Genomic DNA, 21,871 nt, shown 5'->3' on the forward strand with positions numbered 1-21,871 from the left:
GATCCTCCCTTATCTTATCTTATCTTATCTTATACCTGACATCTATTGGAAATATTTAACAACTTGGTACTACTGTTTAGCAGATGGATAACAATAGTATCAAATTATACTTTCCATTTTTTAGCGGCTTCTACCAAACTACTTGAGATCTGTTATATGAGAGCAAAAAGTAATTTTTTGAATATATAAATGATATTTGCTAGGGAGCCAAAATGGTGCAGATCTCTGTTCGAAAGATTAAACTACTACAAAGTTCATTACATCATTTAACTTTCTGACCAGGAAAAAGGTAAATAATGAACATTCTTAAATGGAGCAAAGGTCACTTTTAATTTTGTTAAGATTCTTTCCTTTTTACAAATTGAGGTTGAAAAAAGGTGTCAATTCATTTTTCATAAACAACTATTAGGTTTGTTTAAGATAAAAATTTACCTAAATTTGGATGGATCCTCTTGTTCAATTTCCCATAATGAAACCTCAGCTTCATTTTCCTTAAATAAAATAAAATGTTGAACAAACTTTTAACTAGCAAGTTGGATAAAATACTTTATTTAAGGTATGAAGTTTGTTAATCTTGAATTAATATGGATCTAAAGTGAAAATGGTAGAATTGAGTTTTATCAATAGCAAGATAAATTACTAAAATAAAAATCATATTGAGTGTAATTTTAAACTCAGTTAAGGGACTACATTTTAAGTGATTCTTAATGAGTTACACATCTGTTGACAATCAAGAGTGAATGAAAAATCCTTAATTTTTTGCTTGAAATTAATAATCTTTAATTGTGACTTCTTTTCTGAAGTACCTAGGGCATACATGATTTTCAACTTTTGATATCATCCTAAGTGTTACTCAAAACAAGGGATTACGGGTTTTAAGCAAGGTAAGGCCAATAGAGAATCTAGTACTCAGAATACATCAAATTCTATAAAACACAATGAACTCACTTTTGGTGGATGTGTAGTAATTTCCCTATTCTATAAGGGTTTTTCAAACCCGTATTAATCCAGGTATAACTCAACAGTCAATGTCAAACCGGACAATCTTGAGCTATCAATGTCAGATGGACACGATCTCGTAAACTATCAATTCCATACATTGGGCACAATTTTGAGCTTTCAACCTAAACTAAACCAAGCTAACCAAACACAGGCATGATCTCGTAAACTATCAATAATTAAGAATGATAAAACCAATACAAATTTAAGCATTATTTAATTGCCATCTCTATTAATTAGGTAATCCTTGACCCTAAAATTCTTTAATATTTAAAGTTAAAAAGTTTTTTGTTTAATTTCTTGCACAATATCAACAGAGTGTTCACAATAAAAATTAAGATCATATGTTATTTTCAATTGTAAAGGCAGACCACATTTCAGAAAGCATAAACCTGTAAATTATGACAGCTTCTTAATTCCCAAGTTTATTGGGACTTGTATAATATAACAGGAAAACCAAGGTTAGGATCTTTAATTGATTTAACTTATTTTCGAGTAATTTATCAATTTAAGATATATCCTAATTTGAAATGAAAATTTCAAAAAGAACTTGCATATTTAGGAAGGAACTGCAAATAACAAAAAAAAGAATATATAGAAATAAGAGGAATCTCTAATCCCATTCCTTTCATAATGGACCATAATTCTTTAGATTGAGAATGTCGTTTACTGTCCAGAACTACCAGCTTCTTGTTGATTGATCGAAACATATCAAAACATATTCTTGAATAAACACTACAGGAACATATTTTTGAATTAATACTTTCTTTTTTAATTTATTTTTAAATATAAATTTTTTTACAAAATTTAATAAAGAGCAGTGAATTTTTACTCTGACTTGTATCTTCTCTTTAGCTGATTTGCAGTTTTCAATTTCCCTGGAAAATTAGGAGCACAAGAAGAGAGAGCAGGCATTTTCTAGCCCTTTTATTTTGATTTTTAAGAATAAATAAAAAAATCCAAACCTCACTAATACATTTTAAACCTTCCACCTTCAAGCTGTTCAAGGTTTTGACATAATTCACTGTAAAAAAATTTAGGGGGGGGGGAATTTTTTTAAAGGGGTTGATAAAATTTTTTGTGGCATTGCAAAAATTTTGCCCTATAATTCAATTATTTCACTCCCCCTAGAAAAAAATATAAGCCTCTCCTGGAACACCACCAGTGAGGAGGGGGCGAAATCAGGTTGCCCCCCCCCCACTTTAGTAACGCCACAGATGAGATCCCAATTGGAAAAAATAGGGTTGGGGGCAAAAATGTCCACCGATCTGTAGCCTCAGCTATTAAGACATTCTTTTTCCAAAAATGTATATATTTAACTCGAGTTGGAAAAATTACAAATAAAAGACGGTTATGGTTTATTTTACATTATTGAATATACTGCATTTAATCATTCTTCCCGGATACAGTGTAAATTAAGTTCAGGAGTGGAATTATTTGAAGAACAATATTTTAAGGAGCAATATTTCATTAGGACTAAATTAAACTAAATTAAAATTTCTCTCTACGGAAGTCGTGTAAACCTCATGTACTCAATAACATATGAACAGTCAATGTAAACAACCAACCTAGGTAATCTATAAGTTTGGAAAATATTTTAAACATCTGTGTACATTTATATCTGGTAAGTTGAAAAATGTCGTCTTATGAGTAATCTATCTTTATCTATGTTCATAATCCCTGAGTTAGATATGATGAAAAAGCTAACATTTTTATATTTCCAAGCATGAAATAAGTTATCCTATTAGTGCTCTTAACTCTATGACTGCTAAACCAAGACAACATTGTGTATTACAGAATTCATATTTGTACAGTATTTAAATTCTCTATTGGCCCACCCTTGGTTTATAGGGTACTGTTGAGAGTCTGACTTGCAACACATTGCATGAAAAGTCTCTTAAAATTACATCTAAATTCTGGCAGAGACCAGCCAGGTATCATTTTCGTACTAAGAGAGCAGAATTATTTTAGCTTTAGGATTTAATAAGACGTTCTTACAGTGCTTAAATTTTAAGTAAGAGCATGAATTCATTTTTTATATTTCACCAGAAGGGATGGTCCACAGACGAAATGTTTCCATTAATAAACCGGACAAAAAGTGAAAAAAAGTAAACTAAATAATTGTATTGGAACGTATTACTCAATAGAATTCTGAAGAAATCAATGGTAGAAAAAGTTATTTCTTAATCATCATTATATTAAATTTTTATTCTATATCAACTTGTTTGTGGATTTCTTCGCATTCTTCAAGTATCAACTTTAAATACAAATTCCATCATATCCACAAAAAATGCTTTAACAGCCATTACAGAATAATATAACTGAATAGATAAGATATTTTTAATGATAAGTTAATTTCTGAACCCGGATCAAGAACCCTGAATCCAAATACATAATCAAAATGCTTCAAGAGCCAGGTCACCTTCATTAAAATCTTGCTTTGTCAGAAATATACAAATATTTGATATACTTACCACACCATGCCCAGTTGATGATTCATCAAAACGCCATATTGATTCTTCATGTGCAGAAGAATCAGCCTGCTGTTTTTCTCTGTAACTTTTCTCCAAAATACTTTGCTAAATGACAATTTCTTTCAAACATATTTATGATAATCAATAATTTTCACACTCACTAGTTTTTGCCAGTTTTTAACTATTTAGAAAAGAATAATATTAAGGTATAAATACAAAAAATATTTCAAATTCTGCAGTTTTAGGCTCTTATGTTAAAATTAGTCTTAATAACTAAAGTGAATCTTATTTTTCTTCTTTAGTCATGAAAACATTTCCTTTTGGAATTAAAGCTTTAAAGTTATTGCTTACTATCTGGATCTGTTGGATCGGGAACATTTAACATTCTGGATCTTGGATCCAAGAAGCTGCAAACAAAAAAGAGATTATCAATAAATATCTTATCTCTGAACAAGTTCATTAAATTTAAGCATAAAATAACGAAAAAAGGAAAAAAATATTTACAAGAATATATGGACAAGATAAGAGAAGCCGAAAATGTTGATAGTTGTCCAGAAATCGTTTCTCTGTAGCTGAAAAGATTGTTTTATGACCTGTATGTAAAAAATGTGAAAATTGTGATTGTTTTATTCTTTGCCTAATATACATGAGGGGTATGGGGTTAAGAGTTGTCACACAAATATATGGACAAGAAAAGAGAAGTGGAAAATGTTGATATTTGTCCAGAAATCGTTTCTCTGTAGCTGAAAAGATTGTTTTATGACCTGTAAGTAAAAAATGTGAAAATTGTGATTGTTTCATTCTTTGCCTAATATACATGAGGGGTATGGGGTTAAGAGTTGTCACACAAATATATGGACAAGAAAAGAGAAGTGGAAAATGTTGATATTTGTCCAGAAATCGTTTCTCTGTAGCTGAAAAGATTGTTTTATGACCTGTAAGTAAAAAATGTGAAAATTGTGATTGTTTCATTCTTTGAAATTGCCTGGTCCATATAAGATTCATAGTTTGCACAAGATTCATCTGCACACTTTTCACAGGTCAACACAAGGTCACATGGAACAGTGGTAGTTTCATCAAAAATACGGGAGTCAACGCAAGATACTTCTACCATCCTAGATTCATCCAACTTGGACAAGGTTTGATTCCATGATACGTCCATGAGAAAGCTTGTTAATGGTACAGCTCCTGAAAAGTTTTCATTATATATCATTCTTAGAAACATAATTTACCTTTTCCATCCTTACTTCTTACTTTTATCAGGGCAAACAGTATATTCCAAGTTTAACCGAAAGGGAGAGAAATTTTCTAATTTTACACTATCATATAAAGTTAACATATTTTAAATGTTATTTCAAAACTTCTGCACAAAGAAGGTACAATTCAACATGTGAAACAAAACTACTGAATGAAGATAGCTTGTACATGTTTGAGGCTTGAGGTTTCTAACCAAAAACAAATAATTTCTTACTTAACTCAGTTACCGTTGAAAATGTAGGACATGAAGCCTAAGAGGAGATGGTTTAATTAGATGAAGGCTTGCACCATTTACTCTCAGTGCTTCTCCTGTTCCCCAATTGTGAATTAATAAACATGGAATGGAGACAAGTCAGTAGAATCAAGTTCCCTGGCAGAAAAGCACTTATTTGGATGATAGTGCTTCTGGAAAATGTATGATAGAATGTTGATGACTATAGCATAAATGTAGAGTATTATGGGAAAGAACCAATTGTTTTGGGTTCATTCATAGCCCTGAGTACTGAAAAAGAAGCTTGGATAGAAGGGGAATTAGGAGGAGACTGCAAATATTTCAACAGGTGAGTTTGTTCATGCAATTCATGCAGACTCCAGAGCACCATATACCTGAGCTATGAAGTAGGGTTTGAAATCGAATACACCTTATTAAGATCTCTAGATTTGGATCCATTAGGGCTGACATTGGTAACAGATTATTTTAGCTTGTTTACAACAGATGAAACTGTTTTCAGGATACTCAAGTTTGTGGATGATTGACAAGACCAGCTGAGTCTAGGGAACCTGGTGCAATAGATTATTATTATATCATAATTGTGAGGTTCCATAGGCACATACCCAAGAAATTATAGTAAAAAATAATTATGTATTGGAAAATTTAAGCATCTGACTCAAAAAGTGCTAATTTCCTCCAATGCATTAAGAAGGTGGGACATGAGCAAATGGTTGAGTTCAAACCCACAAATAGTTAGGAGAATAATGAGAACTAAACAGTAAACAACCCTCCTTAACAACAAGTCTAGTAACTGTTAATAAGAATCTATAGCCCTTTGGAGAGAAGTAAATTCTTTTTCAAGCTTATATTTGCTTGATTCACTTCTTAAAGAATTATCCTGTTTGTTACTTTATCTGAAAAGATGAGTTGTAGAATCGGAAATAGTTTGACAGGGACTGAAGAGTCAAAGACTTTTTGTCAAGGGTAAACTGCTTAAAATGATTCTGCCAGGGGAGAGAACTTAACTCTATTTAAGACTTCAGTGTTGGAGGTACTGATGTGATCCTTCTAATCCCAAGGCAGGTTTTTGGTGAACAAAAAAAAACTCTCACGAGAAGGAGAAAGAAAATGTTCTTGCAGTAGTAGAGGATACGGAAGTAGTTAAGGAGTCTGGATGGAAGGAAGGAGTCTTTGCAGATACTGTGCTCTAAAACAGGATCCTGGTTTATAGATCAAGTGCTGAAGGTCAGTAAGGACAAGAACAGCAAGACCAAAAATTTTGAGTATAAAGTTGAGTTGGACCTGCAGGAGTAGATGATTATAGATAGTGTAAAAGTAAGGGTCAATTTAAATGACAAAGATTGTAGAAATCTACTTTGTAAACTACGATATGGAACACCTAGACAAGTAGACTTCTGGTACAATGCTAAGTGTAAAATCACAAATCTGGAAATATAAAAGGTTCCTGGTCTGAGTTTTCTGAGATGGGATTGTGAGAAATGTTTAGAAAATCCTGAAATAAACTGTATAGTGTGAAAGCAGGAAATGTGGTGGAAGCATGACTAGGTGGATATTATTATGTGTGACAAATGCAACAGTGGATACCATATTCAATGTCTAGGTCTGGCTGGTATCCCTGCTAAGGATAAGTGGTTCTATCCAAACTACAAGAATGATATCCTCTGTGCTAGTGGAAAATCCTTGATGACAAAGGATAGAAAGAAGGGTACTAGTCGTGATTGGGTAGAGGATTTGCAACTGAAGGTCGTAGCAAGGAATGTAAAATTGTACCGAAGGATCACCTGAGACCCATTCTAGGCATCAAAGTTTGAATGTGCTGGTGAGATTTCAGGTTTCAGAGGCTGGCATACACATGTTGCTGAAATAGCAGGCTTTGCTAAGGGATTGGTTGCCAGAGCATAGTGCTATGTGGAGGTTATTAAGACAAAATACGTAATGGAGATTCATTCACCTAAACAGGATCAGGTTGGAGGAATTAATCAGGAAACAAGAGAACTACAGAACAGAGCAAAGATCAGGCTTTCAACAGGAGCAACAAGGCTATTGTTTACAATTGCATGGTTTGTCCTGTGTCTTCAAAAGGTGGAGATGTTGGGGAAAGGTGGGGGGGTAAACCTGTCAAGGTTGAGTGAACCTGCGGGGGGGGTAAACCCGTAAGGGTTGTGTGAACCTGCAATACCAAGAAACATTCTACATTTCTCTCCAGAGGAAGGATTAAGGTCTGATGGAAGTGCTACTGGCAAGCCAAGGGACTAAGTGACTTCAAGGTCTGGAGATAAGGGCTGGGCAAGTTTTAAGTTTTTTTTAATCGTTCCGTTCTGCTCTAGAACGAGGGTTTTAAGCTAGATGATTATTTTTTCAATCGTTCCATCCACGTTCTATTCTGTTCCATTCTTGGTGTTCTTGGTCAAGAACAGTTCCATTCTATTCCATTCCGTTCTTTGTGTTCTTAGCCAAGAATGTTCCATCATAAATGTTAATAAATCATTTATGTAATATTCTTTAGTGAACTCATTACACTCTCTCGATTCTGTGATGTAAGCTTTGCAAGGATCCATGATCAAGGTCAATTTGTATTCCTGTCCTAGGTTTAGAATGCCTTAAAAGTGTAGTCTTTCATGATCAACTGGCTTGGCAAATGCCTTTTCTGAAATCTGGGAACACTTTGGTTCAGTGAATTGTAGAAAATAGCACAAAACACCGATTTTAAAAGGTACTCAACTTGATCAATACATTGTTGTTTCAGATAATTTCAACAACTTTACACTTTATCAAAGTGTCTGTCTGAGATAAATCTTACAAGAACCAAGATTTCAATCGTCAAAAATATCAATTCCTTGCTTAACATTTCTTATCCCATTTGCAAAAACACAGCTAAGTGCCCTAGGAGTTAAATTTAAAGAATTGTGTGCATAGCAAGCTGATTTATTGTTTACCTTCCCTGTTGACAATATACAACCCCATTTATATGGTGATTCCTTAATTTCATTGGGTTTGTTAAAATTTTCCAATAATTTTTGGTCTTAACAAACTCTCATTAATTAAAAGGCTTCCTTTCCTACCTTTCAGCTTTCACCTTTCATTTAATTTATATCCTATGATAAACTTATTACATTAACTACACTTATGTAATCTATATTCCCCCCACCCCGGAGCTTTATCCCTAATTTGAGTTTAATAAAGAAATGTAACACTTTTTCAGTTATCCTTTGTGGGGCAAAATAACTCCATATAATCCTTCATCTAATCAAAAAGATCAAACTGGATGTAAAAATTTTACTTTACTGTTAAAACACAAAGCTAGTGCATGTATCACAATTATCAAATATGTCAACCAACACAAAAATCTTGGGAAAAGTGTAAAATTGTTCACCTGTTGGAGTAAAGACCTCTGAGAATGACTTCTTTCCACCATCTTTAATCTTTGTCCCGAGAAATTTTACCTCCACCATTCCCAACCTGCAGCACATTATTCAGTTATAAAACTTGAATACAATGATCATTTTAAAAATCTAAATTTTTATAACTGATGTACATTTTAATTACAAAAATGTCCAGGGACCAGGTTCAATTAACAGCAAGACTTAAGACCCAATCTTCAACCCAACACTTATGACAGCTTGTGTCACATGATTGACAAATGCAAGACCTTTGGCTCGACTTAAGGAGTTAGGCCCAATGAAAATAATAATGGTTGGTTTTAGTGGAGAATAAGGCTAAATGTTGAGTCTTGTTCTCATAAAAACCCGGAATTCGCAAATTCCTACTATGAAAATCCGCAAAATAGAATATTAAACCGTTTTTTGAAAATAAATGCAGCTTGAATGCAAAAGCTCAAGCCATAGCCATAAATAAGGCCCAACAACACTTAGACCTGAGCAGTTTTATCCCAAATTTTTAAAATTGCAGGCTCAGGTCTCAGGTACCACTGGTTTATCCAAATATCTTGTGTGCCGGCCAAGCTGAAAAGAAGTGGTTTAATATACGTAATTTTAACCAAATCTATTAATTAAATCTGGTCCCAGGGCACATTAAAAGATATGAGTTACAGATCATAAAAAAAGTATTTTAATCCATCAATTAAGTAAAAAATATAAAAATTACTGGTAACCTTGTCGGTGATGGAGACAATTTTATCTCAGCTTTAGTATCAGAGGTCAACTCTGCTTTACCAGTCATCAAAAGAAATTCAAGATACCCACTGCCAAGAAATAAAATGTAGTTAAATTAGGATAATATACCAGGAACCTACAAATTGTTGTGTCATGTCTTACAGCAGGATATCAAACCTAAGAAGCACTTGGGTACTTGAGGGGGGGGAGGAAGATATCAAAGTAGTAGCCATAACTTTAAAAGGAGAATTGTGACCTCCAATCTGTGTAAATGAATTATTAAGCAAAATTAATAATAATTGCAAATTACTGGACAAAATTTTTTTAAACTTAAATTTTCTAACTTGTTCTTTAAAAAATCATGTCATTTTCACCATTTGCCTAAAAATTCTCTTTTTGAAGGGAATGAGGAAAAACTTTTATCAGAATAATAAAATCTAGGGGCAGAAGGACTTCATGTGTGGAACTAAGTGGGTGAGGGGTCTGAAAATGATGTATCTTAAGAGTCATAATCGTTTAAAAATAACATTTAAAGAAATCTTGGCAAAACATCCAAACTTTCGGATTAAATTGATAATGCATTCTAGAAACACTGGTTTAATAACAACTTACTTTCCAAATCCAATACAATCGTTATTTACATTTCTTACACATAACTGTCCTGAGCTAAGGCCAAGTAAAAAATAGTTACAAAATAATAAAAATATTTTCCAAACACTAAAAGTAAAAATATCCCAAAAATAAAAAAAATATATGGGGAGCCTAAAAAGTTACTGAAGTGATCAGCTAGTTTTCCCTCACCCTGCAATGTGTTGTCTAAGAGTTCTTGCCGGGACACATTTTGTAAAACAAGTAAATATCAGGAAGGAGCCCTTATTTAGCCATAAAATAGGGGAAAATCTAAGAAATGTTTCGTTATGGCAAAAAATGCGTTTAAGTTAAAATGATTTACTTTCTGAGAAATTGTAAAGAGAAATTCTTTGTTAGAATTATTCAATAAATATAATTTCAAATTAAGAGATGGTTCTTTATAGCAAAAAGAAATGAAATATTCTGATTGGCATTTTCTCATGAATTCATAGATGGTGGTGTAAGCAATTGCTCATAATAATAGGCATTTCTGAGAATATCCAAGAAAGTTATCTTAATGTCAAGTCTGTTCTAGATATCCTCAACCTTAATAACATTTAAAAAACTTCATGTATCCCTATGATATGAAGTGGGGTTTGGTTCTCCTGGACTATCTTGTGCATCAAAAACACATTCTTGCGCTTAAAGTGACCTGAGCAAGGATGAGTTTAAAAACAAATATAGAGATCTTAGATTGAGAACTTTTGGAAAAATTTGTAAAAACATGGTTAAATTTTAAAATGCTGACATGAAACATTCCAAGAAATCTGTCTACAGCTTCCTTAAAAAGCTGCTAGTTTGAACCATTTGATTATGACACGGACACATATATCGTGCATTGATAATTTGCAACAGCTATGAAACTTCATCTGATGATCGGTGTTACCTAACAGACTCTTCAAATTTCTGGATTCAGAATTGAAAAGAAATCCTGTTATCCACATAACTTGCTGCTGAAGCTTTATCTGAAGCTTGTTGTTTAATCAGACCAAAGCTCCATGAAGGCGAAAATAATGGAAACCAATGTGCAGGACCATGCCCAACAATGTTGAGAAACTACAATCACTTGCATCAGATGATGATAAAATGGATCATTATAGATCATAATCCTCAGTTCCTCAGTACATCAAGGTGGAAACTTTGGCTTGGTTACAAAAGACAAGTTTTGCATGCAGATTATGCAAATTTTTAGGCTCCCCTTGTATTTTTTTTAATATTCAGAGTTTTGAATTTTTAATATTTGGAAAATATCAAGTCTAAATTTACAAAATACTGACATTAAAACAAACAAAAACGTCAATTTGTTCCTAAATCTTTGTGTTTTATTTCTCCCAAATCAATTTTATGAAAATATACAGAACTTTACCAAAAGTTTTTAAAAACCCTATTTTTATGTTAAAATACCTAAATATACATTCACAATATAGAGACTTCAGTATATTTAGGTTTTAGGTTTAATATGGTAGGCTTAAAATAAGTTAAAAAGGTTTAGTCATGATGCTTTTACCTGAATATTGGGAACTCAAAAGCTCTTTTACGATCAGTGTGTAGAGCATAGTAACTTATATGAAGGGAGGATAGCACAAAATGACTTCTGAACAAAAAAAATAGGTTTAATTAAAAATTCAAAACCTTATCCTTTTTTCATGTTTCTATTTCTCTGTGTGGGTTTATATTTGAGAGCATGGGGTTTGTGCCCATTAGGGCCTCAATTATCTCTAATTATCTAGTTTGTTCAGAGCTGGATCCTAAGTGATGTGACTCAATTTCCCAAATAGCTTGGTCTTGTTGGAACTTTTAATTTGACAATCAACTCTTTATCTCTACATTAAAGTCATCCCTTTGGATTACACATCAAATAAATAAATTATTCTGCAGATTGACAAAATATTTAACCTAAAATTTGCTGAGGCGGGTGCAAGAATAACGGCCTTCATCTTATTTTCAAGCACAGTGTTTATATACATCTTGAAGCTCTTAGGATCAACATTCTAAATGATGAGCATTGTTAAAGAATATTTTGAGATCATTAATAAAAGATACTGATTCGCTTTTCATGATTTTAAGTCTTGTGGCATTTGAAAGGTCTTTTAAAATTCAGGAAACAAACTAACCTTGGACTTCACAAAAATGTAGTCTTCAGACAGATTTCGGAAATCCTACAACACATCTGTTTTAATGTCATTTTTCTAAATACATTTATATTTGCGCGTATCTAATATTTCTATATTTTTTAAGGTGGGATATATCTTTAGGACCAAATTGTAAAGAAAATTCATTTAAAGGGAGGAGTAAGACTTTACTTTGTGACGTACATATTTTAAGGACTAACATGCTGTTTTTGGGACAAAGATAGCCTTTAGGGGTAGATTTGATTATAAACTATTTGTGCATGATTCAAATGCCTAAATTTTGATGGAATTTTTTAGGTGTTGTGAAAGGGGTGTACAATTTTCGCCCAGATAAATCCTTTTTGAACCTGGAACCACTTAATTGATATGAAGATATGTTTATAGGTAAACAGATTGAAGTTGGGTAAAACAGAAACCCAGGGGAGGGGGTGATGGCAAGTCGCACCTAAATAGCCTTCATCCCCCAGTTTTTTCACAAACATACAAGTTGTGGCAAATGCTCACTCGTAGTGCTTCCTAGCCGCACCCCTATATCTATCAACTCAACAAAATGTCTTTTAAATGCTTATTATAGAGAAATACAGCGTTAATTTAAGACAATAGGCAGTAGTTGTTAAATTTATGTTAAAAGCTGTGAATCATTGCGTTTTCATCCAAAAATGAAATATTTTGTTCATGTCTACTAAGTCTAAATAAAGCAGTTTTGCATGGGATTCAGATTTAAATCATCTAATATTAGATAGATTTAGCTAACTTAAAACCGCATTGCACACAAAACTGAGTTATTTCTGGTAAAAATTGAATTTTTCTCTTTCTGTAAAAACATTTTTATATCAAAATCAGCAAGCATGTACAAAATATTACATTTAAGGCTTTCCATCCCCCCTTATCAGGGGTGTATATTTTTCAAAATATTTCACCTTGCTTCCACCCCCTCCCTGTAGGGGAGGAAGAAGAAATGATTTTTGATAATTTGGAAAAAAGTTCTCATTCTTTTTTTATACTTACAACCCAAAAACTAATTTATTTTCCCAAATTCAGCAAAAAAAACAAGTAAAAATCTTACATTTAGCACAAACAGAGACCACTTCTGGGGAAATAATTATTTTCAAAAGGGGGGGAAGGTTTTTTGAGAAAATGTACACCCCTGCAATTAAATTATAAATATCAACATTAAAGGTAATCTAGCAATACAACCTCAGTATTATCAGCAATCTCCAAATCTAGTACATCACTCAAATATGCCATCTTATTTATAGTTTCATTGAACCTAACAAAATAAATTTATATTTAAAGAAAGCACAAAAAATTAAAAAATTTGAGAACAAACCATTTTAAACTAATTTACTGCAAGGAAGCGGGGGTGGTGAGTCCACAATTTAAAAGTGAAATTACATTACATTGTTCGGGAAATAAAGACAATAGAACAGTCTAAACTATTATTTTTTTCGATTTATTTGAAGCGCATGAGAAATAAACCTTTTCTGGAATCATTCAAAAAAAATTAATTCTGAGACTTGTTTTATTACACATCTTTTTGAAATTAAAAATTTTTAACAATATTCTTAAATGTTTTGACATTTCTATATTTCTTGTTCTTCATTTTCTTCTTGTTTGTACATCTTTCAATCATATTTTGGCTGATATTGAAAAAAACAGATTTTTTTGAGACGTCCTAGCAGTTTTACCAAGCAGCCAGCTTCAGAACTAGATTAAGGTTTCTGCTTTCCTATTTTTCTACAGTACACACATTAGATGAAATGGAGGGGGGGGGACATCTCCCAGCCCCATCTCCAATGTTGTCTCCATTCACTGATGGAATAAATTGATAGTGTAAAGCTTCTCATCAGAGAGTTCACTTCCATTTTTCTGTAATAAATTGATAGTGTAAAGCTTCTCATCAGAGAGTTCACTTCCATTTTTCTGTTCAATTTTCTTTTTTCTTCTTGTTTCTTGTTTTAACATTTAGAGGTCTCGCCAAATATTTCTTGTGACATCAAGCAGGTAGGAAAGAGAAAAAGAAGTTTGGAGGAGGAAGGGTATGAGGTATTTCAGTAGAAGATCCCTGCTTTCCTTTATATTTATATTTAAGTGTTTAAGTCTTTCCAACTTCAGCAAATCAGTGAAAACCATAACTGCAATTCTAATGGGGAGTTGAAGGCCTTTAAAGCCCCATCAGGTGGAATCTTCCACAGTAGTCCAGTCCTCACAGCCAGCCAAGTAAAAAACATTTATCATTGTGCATTAGGGTTTCCAGCTGTAATTATGTTACATGTAATTACCCTTAACACTTTCTTTCACTTATGCAGGAGCATTACGTGTAATTACGCATTTATTACGTTTACGAAAGAAAGTTTAGTTTAAGAGTAATTAATGCGTAATTGCGGGAAATTACGTAATACAAAACAATTCCGTAATAAATAAAGTACATATTAATTCTCAGAAATAATTATAGCAGGAAAGTATGTGTAAGGATATGCCTGCTACAACCATGTCAAACATATTTTGACGATTTTATTGACATATTTTTTTCAAACAAGGAAGGTAAACTTGAGAAAGAAGGTTGAAATATTAACAAGTCGTTGAAAATTGAAAATTTATAGATTGTGTATTTTTTGATAAAAATAAATTGTTGGCCCTTTGTTAAACTTTTTAGTTGTCGAACAAAATTACATCAACATAGTATTGGCTGAAATTTCTGATTCAACTTGCGTGACATTATTTTCCTTAAAAGTTAGTTGTTTTATTTAAATTAGAAGTTAAAACTTCAAAATTTCATAGATGTAATTATTGCAAAATTTTGTAAAATTACTTTGTAGAATGTACTGCATAATTTTGCGAAATTGAAGTTTCGCTAATTACGCGTAATTAATACAAAATTTCGCGAAATTACCTGGTAGAAATTACACGAACTTACGCCGTAATTACGGTTAAATAAAAGTTTCGCTTATTTCACATAATCATTACAAAATTTAGCAAAATTGCGTTGTAAAAATTACGTGAAATTACGCCATAATTACGCGTAATTTATAGTTTCCCTTATTATGCGTAATCAATACAAAATTTCGCGAAATTACGTTATAGAAATTACGCGAAATGGATCCCCAATTACTCGTAATCCTGCGAAATTACACGAAATGAAAATTATTACGTGTAACTGCACGTAATTATGTGTAAGAGAATAATCTATTACGTTGGAAAGCCTATTGTGCATGGCTTGTATACCTATCAGGGGTTATACTGCTGAGTTCCTTTCAGCTGATATGTTGATAAGTTGATAAGCAGATGATGGAGTTCTTGTTTATTGTTTAATTCCTAGTTTGCTACTCCCCTGTAGGATAAGTCATAAGCATCTTTAAGCAGCACTTTATCGAGCTGTGGAGCCAGGAGATACTTTGTGCAAAGTCCATACCCCTCCGAGAGCAAAAAGCAACTGTCGTTTGTTATATTTTTCACACAAATTACATGTGGGCAATGCAAATGAGGTTTTATCTTAAAATAAGTGAAAAAGCATTTTTAAAAATTTTAAGCTTCAGAAGCAAATTTAGATTTCTATTACATTTTTAGTTTCTGTAAAAATTATAATTTGCATCTTGAAAATAATTCCAGAATATATTTCAGTTCTTTTAAGAATTGTACATTGTGAAAATATGAAATTAATAAAATTACACAAGACAGTGTTCTTAAAGAGGGTTAGCGGTTTTGAAAACAGGTCAATGAAAACGTATACAATTATTTCATGTAGAGCTATTTTAGGCCTTCTCAGAACTGGTTTCATTTAAATCGTATATTTTCCTTCTTGCCTTTTAGTCTAATTTTTAGCTTTGCTGATATAACCTCTACCCCCTTAAAAAACACTGAAGAGGAAATCAAATTCAAATCAAATGATTTTATCTTACTTCATTAGGTAGTCATCAAATTCATTCACAGAACTGCTTCCCTGAAAAAAAATGATGGTTTCTTTATCAAATGTAATCTACAAAGCATCACATCATGATGGATTTTCTCTAAGGTTAACACAATTCAAAGAAACCTGTCTTAAATGCATGAAGTTTTATTTTTTTTGTTTCAAAATTTTTTGTGATTAATTCCAAAAATCTCAATTTAAAGCTATGCATTTGAAGGGATTAAGAAAATTTAGCAATAATATTGTCGATCCTTTATGAACATTAAAGATCTTTAATGGCCATCAACGATCGTTTGAATTGGTACAAAATCTCACCTTAATATCAGACAACAGCTGAACTGCTTCCTAAAAATATATGATAATTAAGACCAAAAGAAAGAGTTTATGGTATATGAAAGGGGATATTTCTAACAGAAACTGAATTAACAATTTTCTAAAGAAACCACAAATCCGAGTTTTAATGCTGTTAAGAAATCTGATCTATGAACTATTTGATCTAAAGGGAATCGGATCTTTAAGTATTCAGATCTATAGAGAATCATGGATCAAAAATGTAAAAATTGATTTTAAATATTTTTTTTAATAAAAAATATTTTTTTATTTACATTTTTTAGATAACATCTTCAATGAAACTACAAAAAGGTGATAAAGTAACGTTATCAACCTACTCTTAAATAAGTTGAATAAAATTTAATTAAACTATATATTTTTTGCAATTTGTATCATAATCGCAAAAAAGTGTTTGCTGGGATTTTCAAAAACTTGTTCGCACTTAGTAATACCCAATTCAATGACATAAATTGGTCTTATTAAAACTAATATAGCTTATCCCTCTATTGGCATCTTTTCTCAGAAGAAAAATGAAATTAAGTTCAGAATTTAACATTATAGTTAGTTGTATAGAAGACACTTTGAAAAACTAAGTGATTGTTGTCTATGTTATTTCTTTTGCTCAGGCGCGTATACAGGGGGCGGGGAGTAGTCCTCTTGCCCCCCCCCCCCAAGGGGCAATAGTTAAAATCAGGTGTGGTGGTGTTTTCCTTAGAAAGTAGTTGAACATTTTCGAAGCGCTATGTGCACTGCAGTAGAGAGATACATTATAATGTATGGTCCTTGAATTGGGAATAGTTGGAGTAGTCGAATTCTGGAGACTATTAGACATAGCTATATACAGAGGGATATATTTTAATATATTTAGCTTTGAATTGGGACTAAAATGGGCTACAATGGGACATGCAGTAGACTTGAAATATAGAACAACAGAATTTTTACGGCCAGGGAGGGGGCTAAAATTCTCTAAACACGCCTGTTAAGCTCTTCAGCTTTTAAAATCAATCTTCTTCTGAATCCATTTTCTCTGGGAAAATAATAATTATTGTCAAGCCCGTAAACATGGTGCCACTAGCGAAAACATCCTTCTTTTCGTTAGATTTACTTATTTCTACTGGTATTACGTCAGATTGCCGACTTTAATTAACTCATTTCTTCTCTGGTAATTTCGGGCAGATTATATAATTGTAATTTTGGGCAGATGACATAATTGTAATTTCGGGCAGATGACATAATTGTAATTTCGGGCAGATGAAAATTGTAATTTCGGGCAGATGACATAATTGTAATTTCGGGCAGATGATATAATTGTAATTTCAGGCAGATGATATAATTGTAATTTCAGGCAGACGATATAATTGTAATTTCAGGCAGATGATATAACTGTTATTTCAGGCAGATGATATAATTGTAATTTCAGGCAGACGATATAATTGTAATTTCAGGCAGATGATATAACTGTTATTTCAGGCAGATGATATAATTGTAATTTCAGGCAGACGATATAATTGTAATTTCAGGCAGATGATATAACTGTTATTTCAGGCAGATGATATAATTGTAATTTCAGGCAGACGATATAATTGTAATTTCAGGCAGATGATATAACTGTTATTTCAGGCAGACGATATAATTGTAATTTAAGGGGCAGATGACATAATTGTAATTTCAGGCAGATGATATACTGTTATTTCGGGTAGATGATATAATTGTAATTTAAGGGGCAGATGACATAATTGTAATTTCAGGCAGATGATATACTGTTATTTCGGGTAGATGATATAATTGTAATTTAAGGGGCAGATGACATAATTGTAATTTCAGGCAGATGATATACTGTTATTTCGGGTAGATGATATAATTGTAATTTAAGGGGCAGATGACATAATTGTAATTTCAGGCAGATGATATAATTGTAATTTCAGGCATATGATATAACTGTTATTTCAGGCAGATGATATAATTGTAATTTCAGGCAGATGACATAATTGTAATTTCAGGCAGATGATATAACTGTTATTTCAGGCAGACGATATATTTGCAATTTAAGGGGTAGATGACATAATTGTAATTTCAGGCAGATGATATAACTGTTATTTCGGGAAGATGATATAATTGTAATTTGAGGGGCAGATGACATAATCGTAATTTCAGGCAGATGACTTGTATAGTAAACAGTTTCACATAAATAATTCAATGAATGATTCTAAGCTTTTAGGTATGACGTTAAAAAGCAGCCCATTGGTATGGCACTTTTCGACCCTTTCTCCCCCCCCCACACAGCTACTGAACCTAAAGATTGTTAAATAAGTTCTTAAATGTAGCAAAAGTAGAAAAAATTTCATCTCGAATGTCGTCTTCCTTTCATTAATAATTTTAAAACTATATATTTAAACTTATATCCATTGCACATGTGAAAAATATGTCATAATTCTAGTCGGGATATGTTAAAGAAAGAATCTGTTAAAATATTTAGAAATGTATGTCTAAGACCGAAATATCTCAAGCTTGGAAAACAATAAAATTTTCCTTGATCAGTATATAGAGTTTATATAGGGTACTTGTGTGAATTGGACAATTGAATACCACTAATTACGCTCATCTTCAACATCTGATAATATTTATCATAAAAAATCATAAATAATCTTACTTTTCTGACTTCTAGTCGATTTTGGTGAACAGAGTAGCGGACCGAGTTTACAGTTTCTGAATCCTGGTTGTCTAGAACTAAAGCCATTTCTCCAAACATTCTAGAATAACATAATACTAGCCTGGGCACCCAGCTTTGTCGGAAAATTTCCGTTTCCAAATTCAATCTACTCAGAATAAAATGTTTGAAACCTGGAATACTCAATTATTATCATAAATAGTTTAACAAATTAAAATTACATTTAGGTCAGTGAAAGGGTTCATAAGTTGAAGTTGGACGTACAAAAAGACAAACAGAAATTACCACTAATACAGGGGAAGTAAGTTCCAAATCTTGCTAATGTTCCAAATCTGACACTAAAGGGGTTTTTTCCACATTATATTTTTAAATACGAAGAGTACAAATGATTTCAAGTTTTCTTCATTTGAATGCAAAATTTTCCGCATTTTTCGGTTCAATTTAATTGTGAGAACAAAATTATGTAATGCTTGAAGAAAAGTATCATAGATTCAAATCTATGGAATGTCTCAAAATCACGACATGTTCCAAAACGTGTTTGCGCCAAAACTTCGCATTTGCTTAAAAAATGTGTAAAAGTATTAAATGTGTAAAATGAAATCAATAATCAAGAAAAAAAAAATTGAAATTTATTTATTTTCAGGGGTTTAGTATTTATGTTTTTATTATAGAAATGTAGCCTTAAATATATTCTAAATTAAAATAAGCAGACGGTTTTTTACTTCAACTTAAATTGAAAAATATTAAGAAGCTAAAAAAGATAACTTTGCACAGTTGGGATAAACCTGACACTCAGTCTGGACCAAACTTTCTTCCCTTGTAATAGATTTGTTTTGAAACTGAAGTTTCTCTAAAAGGTAAACTACTACCGAGCTCCCATATCAAAAGTTCAGGAAAATTGCTCAAAGGGCTCTTGATTAGACATACAGTGAGAACCAGAAAACTGTGGACTGAAAACGACGTACAATGAGTGTGTATTTAATGTTGTTCTAAACCAAGTAGTTTTCCTGGTAACTTACAAGTGCTGTGTCTCATGTTTATTGGACTATTTAAAGACATAACTTGGGTCAAAAAGTCAGGGGCGGACAAGGGTCCAAAAATCGTATTTAGGAAATTAACTCATAATATATATTTTTTTTATTATAACCAGGTCCAATTGTGTGTGAGTGAACTTTACTGAAGTAACCGAAGTAAAAGTTTACTGACTGTTTAGGCATCTGCAAAATACCGCAAAAACTTTTACTATCATGAAAATAGTCGTCTTTACACAAGTGCAGACTATTCAATAAAGAATGTATTTTTTTTTTTTTTTTTTTTTTTTGAAGGGAAGGGTTCAAGGCAACTGGAAAGGTTACTTGTAGAGGCAGCAAATGGAGTAACCCCTGCTATTCAGGGCCTGAATATATGTTCAGGGGTAATTACCCCTAGAATTCTAAGGAGGGGTTTTTACCCCCAGGATTCTAGGTGGGGTATTTACCCCGAGGATTCTATAGGGGGGTATTTACCCCCAGTATTCTAGGGGGGGGGGTAAATAACCCCAATAACCCCCCTTATGGCCGCGACTGCAAAAAGTCCTCTTCCTATTCCAAAGTTGTACAAACTGACAAATGAATACTTCATGTGTGGAGAATTCGAGCCATTTCAATAAATAATTTAGAAAATATCTTCAACTAAACATAGTAAATCTAGAATATATTAGAACCATGTTTCTTATTTAAGAATCTGAACCAGAGAACCTCAAAATTCCCATTTTTTTGAACTATAAAGAACCAGACTCTTAAAAAAGTCTGGATATATCGGAGTAAGGAAAAAAAATAAAAAACATGAAACAAGGACCTGTCAAATGAGCATGCATGATTACTAGACATGTTTTAATTACAAATTACTTCTAAACCAATTCATACTTACAATTTTTTATTTTAAAAAAGAAGAAAAAAAACCAGTTTAATTACAGACTTAGTTCGCTTATAAATAATTTTGTTATTTTACCTTTTAAGAATTTTCCTTCTCTCTGCTTTTCTCTCTTCAGCTTTTGTCCCTAAGGCCTCCATCTTCTTTAGAACAGTCTGGAGAAAAAAATACAAGTCTTTAAAATTGTCCTATATAACTAGTTTTCTTAAATTAACCTTGTTCATCCCATTACTATTGAACTTTTTCTCCCAGAGAACAGTGTAAATATATTTTTGTTCGCCCAAGGGAGAGAAAGTGAATTGCAAATGAGAAAATTTTCGCATTTAAAAGTTTTTTACAGGTTTAATGTTTGAGCGCGGAGCAGGTATAGATGGAGCAGGAGAAAATTCCATGGGTTGAATTGCTGAATTTAGAAAGTAAAATACAAATCGATTACGAAAGATCAAAAATAGAGGGAGTGACAGCAATTATAAAAAATGTCAAAAATAGGAATTTACCAAATGCCTGGGTATCTGGGAAATTTCTCAGATACCCAGGCATTTGGGAAATTTCCCAGATACTCTGGCATTTAAGAAATTTCCAAAATCTTAAAAATACCACCCTCAAACAGGTAACAGGAATATAGGGAAAGGAAATGGCGCTGGTCCGGCAAGAGAAAGCCAGCCGCACTGCTTTGCAGACCAGTACTGTAAACTTACAAACACTCTTCTGGTACAGACACACAACATGACTACAGTCAAGGAAATTGTAGAACAATGTCGTCAATTATAATTAAACTTGAATAATGAGTAGTTTATTGTAAACTTTAATCAAATTATATTCTTTGCATAAAAATTTGGCTTTATAGTGTTGATTTAAATATGTAAATAATATATTACATGCATATTAAACTTATTTTTAATCAAACAATTAACAATAAACAAATGTACTCTCCTAGACTGTACAAACCAAGATTCTTACGTACTGTATAAACCTACAGTACACATCTTCGGTACTTTAAACTGACACACACTCTTTTGGTACAGACACACACACATGACGTTTCCGCCCCCCTGCCTTCAAATACCTATAGGAATTTGGGGAATTTCCCAAATGCCTGGGTATCTGGGAAATTTCCCAAATGCCTGGGTATCTGAGAAATTTCCCAAATGTCTGGGTATCTGGTAAATTTCCCAAATGCCTGGGTATCTGGGAAATTTCCCAAATGCCTGGGTATCTG

The 21,871-nt window shown here is 32.4% G+C and overlaps 1 protein-coding gene and 1 long non-coding RNA gene across 2 annotated transcripts; both read right to left on the reverse strand.

Moving 5' to 3' along the window:
- Positions 1–432: 432 nt before the first annotated feature.
- LOC111716951 (uncharacterized) lies at positions 433–20,807 on the reverse strand (the record flags this gene model as incomplete). Its single annotated transcript, XM_023492465.1, is given in 13 exon segments — positions 433–491; positions 3,474–3,578; positions 4,459–4,661; positions 8,336–8,421; positions 9,074–9,163; positions 11,212–11,298; positions 11,601–11,695; positions 11,819–11,863; positions 13,034–13,106; positions 15,736–15,776; positions 16,059–16,088; positions 18,724–18,823; positions 20,731–20,807. Coding segments are annotated over 13 exon segments (1,091 nt in total), but the record flags the coding sequence as incomplete, so codon positions are not given.
- LOC111716952 (uncharacterized) lies at positions 4,670–6,965 on the reverse strand. The gene is made up of 3 exons (XR_002768638.1): positions 6,951–6,965; positions 5,963–5,966; positions 4,670–5,825 (listed from the first exon to the last, which is right to left on the reverse strand). It is a non-coding gene; the product is annotated as an uncharacterized LOC111716952 (long non-coding RNA).
- Positions 20,808–21,871: the final 1,064 nt, after the last annotated feature.

Source organism: Eurytemora carolleeae, unplaced genomic scaffold (genome assembly GCF_000591075.1).
Source record: "Eurytemora carolleeae unplaced genomic scaffold, Eaff_2.0 scaffold2288, whole genome shotgun sequence".
NCBI lineage: Eukaryota > Metazoa > Arthropoda > Copepoda > Calanoida > Temoridae > Eurytemora > Eurytemora carolleeae.